Source organism: Rhagoletis pomonella, unplaced genomic scaffold, assembly GCF_013731165.1.
Source record: "Rhagoletis pomonella isolate Grant_MI unplaced genomic scaffold, Rhpom_1.0 Rhpom_scaffold_00002, whole genome shotgun sequence".
Lineage (NCBI taxonomy): Eukaryota > Metazoa > Arthropoda > Insecta > Diptera > Tephritidae > Rhagoletis > Rhagoletis pomonella.
In genome coordinates, this window is record NW_023458556.1 from 99281942 (window position 1) to 99287356 (window position 5415).

Consider the following 5415-nt stretch of genomic DNA (forward strand, 5'->3'; position numbering starts at 1 on the left):
ATTATGCTCGAATTAACTCAATTTTTTAAATATATTTTTGTAGATATGTGATTACAATATGGTAATCAGAGCAGTTGACGCTCGTCGTCCTGGTTCAAGTCATGATGCTTTAATATGGAGTGTTAGAAGAGCTCATGATTACTTCAAACGCAATTACGATAACGGTGAACGCGGCTCGTGGCTTTTAGGTGATGCTGGGTACGCACTTCAACCTTTTTTGTTAACCCCATTCAGAGACCCAAATGTTGGGACAGCACAGCACATATTTAATCAGAAGCATTCTTCAGCGCGGAATGTTGTAGAAAGAACAATAGGTGTTCTGAAAATCCGATTTAGGTGCCTTTGTCGATCTCTACAATATCAACCTGAAAAGGTGGTGCAAATTACAAATGTTTGTTACATAATATCTGTAAACATTATAAAGTGCAGGAGTTAGTTGAGGCTGAACCTATGGACGAGGAAAATGAACCTGTTTTTTGAAGGAATAATGAACGAAGCTACTCTTGATGGCGAGGCTATAATGATAAGGGAGGATATCGCGACGCGCCTCCTCTCGAATTCATGAGCTACTTATTTTAATACTTTAAGTGATACAATTTCCTGAAAGTTTAAATCGCCTTATTGAATAAAATGCTCATATTTATATTCACTTCAATAAAATTAAATGCAACTCACTATTTAATAAAATAAAGTTCACATTCATATTTAAACCATAACATATATATGTATGTACATTAAGGGTACTCATTTAAAAGCGCAAAGCTCTCGCAAACTGGGCAAACTGTGCAATTTTAAACCCTCGCAAATGAAATGTCAAAATTTGTATGGAAAGCCATTTGCACAAAAAGGGAAACCTTGCGGCAATTTTGTAGCGCAACTAAGTCCTTCTGCTAAGGCATTCATAGCATTTGCTTGCTCGCTAATATTCGACTTTAGAGCATCAGGCACAATAGGTTCCCGCCGACGGGATCGCGTTGCTATAGCTGCACGGCTTGTGGATGGCACAGCATCTTCGTCGGAGCTTTCGGAGGTTGCGTCATAGGAGTTTTTTGGGCTATTGCATCTTCTGTTGGTGTAAGGACATGCTTGTTAAATGGTCGTGAAAAAGTTGCTCTGGCGTCCGAGATATTATGCGCTACTTTTTCCAGATGAACGCCTTACAATCCATCCAAACCTATTATATTTCGATTACAAAATATTTTGTATAGCCAATTAGTATACTAGAGTTCACTCTTTGATGTGAAACTGTGTGCGTTTTAGCGAAAGTGGGAAAATCAGCAGTTTTTTGCAACAAAAATATGGCACCGTTATGGCGTCGTTTCGCACAAACGCACAGCAAAGCAACAAAACAAACGCTAATTTTTGCGTTTCGCATTTTCGCATCAAAAAGTAAACTTCTTTTAAATATATTTTTTATATACTTTTTTCCAGCCAGAAACATCCTTTTGGGGAGGACCATGCTCGTTCAGTTCGACGATTAAGTCTTTCCACAGTGCGTCCACTTTCGTTTTGTCACCCTTTACGTAGCCCCGTGCAATGTCCTTGTGGTCTTCCATAAATTTAAGAAGGATCGCCTCCTGTTTGGAATTCTTATGTTTTCCCCTGAAACAATTAATTTATGTAAAATTTGTTACTCCAATCCTTCTTATTAGTTTTTTTTATTAATATATCTCATTATTAATTTTAAATTTACTCACATTTTCGTCACGATCACAACCGCCAATTTAAAATTAGTTTGTATGCATAAAATCCACAAACTTGAAACGAAGTGAATGAAATTTGAAGATTTTTTCGCGGATTCGTTTATCAGAACATCCAAATTCAGTGGGAATTCATTTAAAAAAAAAATGTGGAAATGAAACTCGGAAAGTGAAACACAGAACACCAAATGTCGGATTCAGAGTGAATTTGGTTCAAATTCACTCGGAAGTGAATTGCAGAACCTGCCTGAGTATAAAGGAAAGGCGAGCTTTTTTGTACGCGGTAATCTCGAAAACTACTGATCGGATTTTGACGATATTTTCTTTAATATACTCTGTATCGACAGGAGACTTAGAATGCCACCTGTCTAAAAAACTATAAGATTGCGCTGATTGATGTGAAATTCGGGAGAGTAACGTGAGATTGACGTCATGCAGATTTCCCGGTGGAGAGAGCTAAGAGAGATCTATCAGTATTTTTATGTTTTGCATATGTATATGTACATCACACAGGCAATATACAAAAACTCCTATGACGTCATATTTCTGTCAAAATTTTCAAGAGAGTTGCGGTATCACAATCAGCTCCACCTTCTGTATTCGTTTCACCATGGGCAGTATCAATAGTGGGCGATATTTCCTTTAAATTATCGATAGTCTATCGTTATTCGTTTATTTTGAAAAAGATAAAGATCTAATTGGGGCGTATTTGTAGTCAAACTTAAGTTGGTGCTTAAAATTAGTTGTAAATTTATTGACAGATAACCCATCCAAAATTATAGGGGCTCCCCTTAAACTCGTAAAAGGCTCGTAAACCTCGTAAAAGAACTGCCAAGATTTGTATGGTATGTTCTATTTACGAGCCCCTCGTAAAATTCCGAGAAGCGGAAAATTATACACTAAAATGCATTTTATAATATTGAAATCAATTGAAAAATAATAATATGTAAATAAAAAGAATGAATTCCATCTATTAATTGTACTAACATGGGTTTTCTGCTAATTTTCTGCATTTTCAATTTTATTTTAGCCAATAGTGATAGAGACAAGATGGCGGGATGTTATGGAAAATACTACGAAACGTAGATTGTTTCACAAAATCCTGGTTTATCTATCAAACAGTCAGTTAACGCACCTTTTCACAAAGGAGGCGTTCCAATAAAAGCCTCGTAAACTTACGAGTTTTACACAGTTTAAGCCTTTACGAGTTTAAGGGAATCCCCTATATGTAAAAAATCAATTAACTTTAAGGCTGTGTGCGTGTTGACCTAAATTTTAGGACGTAAACTAATATTCCACTGAAAATTCCCAGCACTGCTACAATTTAGGAAAACAACTGCGAAAACCTAAATTGTTTGGGCATAAGTAAAAAATAGGGCTAGATAAAAAGAAAAAGGGGGCATCTCAGTATATCAAATAAACAAACTGAGCTGTGTGTTTTCACCAAATTTGGTCCCCATAAAGGACTAGGGTTGTAGGCAACGCTTTTTTGGCAATTGGGGTGTTAGCAGCAATTTAATGTGGTGAAAATTATTTTAGAAATGGATAGAAAAATATTGAAGTGCGCTTGAACAACTCATGTTTAACTGAAATATAAATGTATTAAGAATATTGATTTTATTATTACCCATTTTTTTATTTTACTGTATCGAAGCGGCTGCCCAAATATATGTAATTTAGTATTTGAGTTGATTGTGAAATATATTAAATGTACAAATTAAGTTATGGGAGCGACTTATTTACATGGAATTGGCGACAGGGCTGGTAGATTTACTTTAAATAAATTGTGATCTGAAGATTATCTATAGCTGCTTTTACATCATCAAAATTGAAAGCTGTGCCAGCGAACATCACGTATTTCTCCGCCTTCCTTATTAGTAAAGAACGTACGTTCTTTGTTATTAGCTCATGTATATATTTATATATATATTCGTTTGGGCCGTGTTCGAAGCACATATGTCTCGAAACCACCAGGTTTTTCTTTATTTACTGGAGGACTTGACAATTTGCTCGGATTATCAAGAACCTCATCTACAGTAGGTAGGGGGCTATGGGTGAAGGCTCTGAAACTGATGTTAGTACCGTTTCTCCATCAGCTAGGGATCATGCGGTATAGCGGCAATTTCAGGATAACCTTTACCATCGCCTGAGGCATTAGCTTCAGCGCCACCACTAGCACCAAATTTACCACCTTCGTCGACTACCGGTCCCGTCAATGGAATTTCGACATTCTTCTGGCAATTGTGAATACAAGCTCCCTACTATTTGGCATTTAGCATGTTTGGAGCACATCGTAAATAACGCCACACGAGTATAAAGCATTTACAACATGCCTATTAAACAGAATTTCATTTAATTATGCCTTTTGAATACAATAATAATAATGCTGCAACAAGACAGACTCACTTTCCGAAATTCGAACCTGCTTATCCGCATACTTTTCCAAATGTGTTTGCGCTGTTACTTCCATAGTAATAGCTTCATTTTCCTCAGCATATTCTGAAAATAAATAAATTTACATTAAACAATATAAATAGCAAAAATTAGCAGACAAAATACTTTCCTTCATTTTGTTCTGTTGTCAAATTTCTGAGAAACGTAAACTCCCCGCCATGCAATACAGCAAGAACAAGGACCAGTGATGCATTCCTAAGTAAAACTATTATTCGGCGGCAATGCTCAGAGCGCTCCAAGCAGCAATATTAATGTGTATCAAATATAATTGACAAATAATAGCGCGCATTTAAGTTGATGTACATACATGCGTATGTATATACGCATATTCATCCAAACATAGCGGCTGCTGAGTGAGTGCGAAGATGTCAGAATGCGCGAAATGCCGAAAAGGCGTCAGAGGAGAGGCGGGTGTGCGTTGCCAAGGTGTGTGTGGGAAAGTGTACCATAGAACGCAAGCATGTGCGTCGGCTGACGATTATAGTCTGAAGGCACTAGAAAACTGTCCGCTCCTACGCTTATTGTGCGACAACTGCATGATGTACATAGCCAATGTGTATGAAGCTCTTGAAATGATAGGTATAGCTGAGGCCAACAAAATGAATATAATAGAACAAAAGACATATATTGAAAAAATGTTAAAAAGTCACAGCAAGGAGGTAAAAATGTTGGTTAATAGTATAAAGAAGGCAAACCAAGAAAAACTTGATGCAATAAAAAGAGTAGAGGGGCTGTGTAAAGTAAACAAAGAGAAAATGGATAGGGTAGATTCATCCACTAGTGAGCTATGCAAACAAGAAATAATTAGCGAGGTGAAGAAAGTGACAACTATAAGCCAAGAGAAAGCACAAAGTGGTGTGGGTGTATCGTATGCTAATGCATTGGAAGGTGTTCCTCCTATAATTATCAGACCAAAAAAAAAAAACAAGCGGCTGAGAAGACTAGGGTGGACCTTAATAAGATCGATGCATCTGATATGAAAAATGATAGAGTGTCAAATAAGAATAACGGGGCAGTGGTTATAAACGCAAATAGTGTTTCAGATAAGGACAGAATAAAATCTGCTCTAGCAGACAACTTAAATAAAGAAGTGTACGACATCACCGAACCCAAAGTTAATACGCCTAAAATTTTGTTAGCGCACATAAACGCTGAATATGCTGAGGCGAGGATAATATATAAGATAAAAGCTCAGAACAGCTATTTAAATGATGCGAGTTTGAAATGTGTAAATATATTAAAGTCCAGGCGCAGTGGTGAG

General features: G+C 36.8%; 1 protein-coding gene across 1 annotated transcript; it reads right to left on the bottom strand.

Moving 5' to 3' along the window:
• Positions 1 to 332: 332 nt before the first annotated feature.
• On the bottom strand, positions 333 to 4269 carry LOC118756378. Its single transcript, XM_036491144.1, has 5 exons — positions 4260 to 4269; positions 4123 to 4199; positions 3798 to 3934; positions 3655 to 3748; positions 333 to 365 (listed from the first exon to the last, which is right to left on the bottom strand). Exons 1-5 carry the CDS (start codon positions 4267 to 4269, stop codon positions 333 to 335), a joined length of 351 nt encoding a protein of 116 aa, XP_036347037.1.
• Between the last annotated feature and the right edge of the window lie 1146 nt (positions 4270 to 5415).

Excerpts from the sequence above, each read along its gene's own strand:
- LOC118756378 (XM_036491144.1), bottom strand. Across the intron at positions 3,935-4,122 it reads AAAAGTATGCGGATAAGCAG|AAGAATGTCGAAATTCCATT; the intron begins GTTCGAATTTCG and ends CACAATTGCCAG. Across the intron at positions 3,749-3,797 it reads GCTATACCGCATGATCCCTA|CCCCCTACCTACTGTAGATG; the intron begins GCTGATGGAGAA and ends CTTCACCCATAG.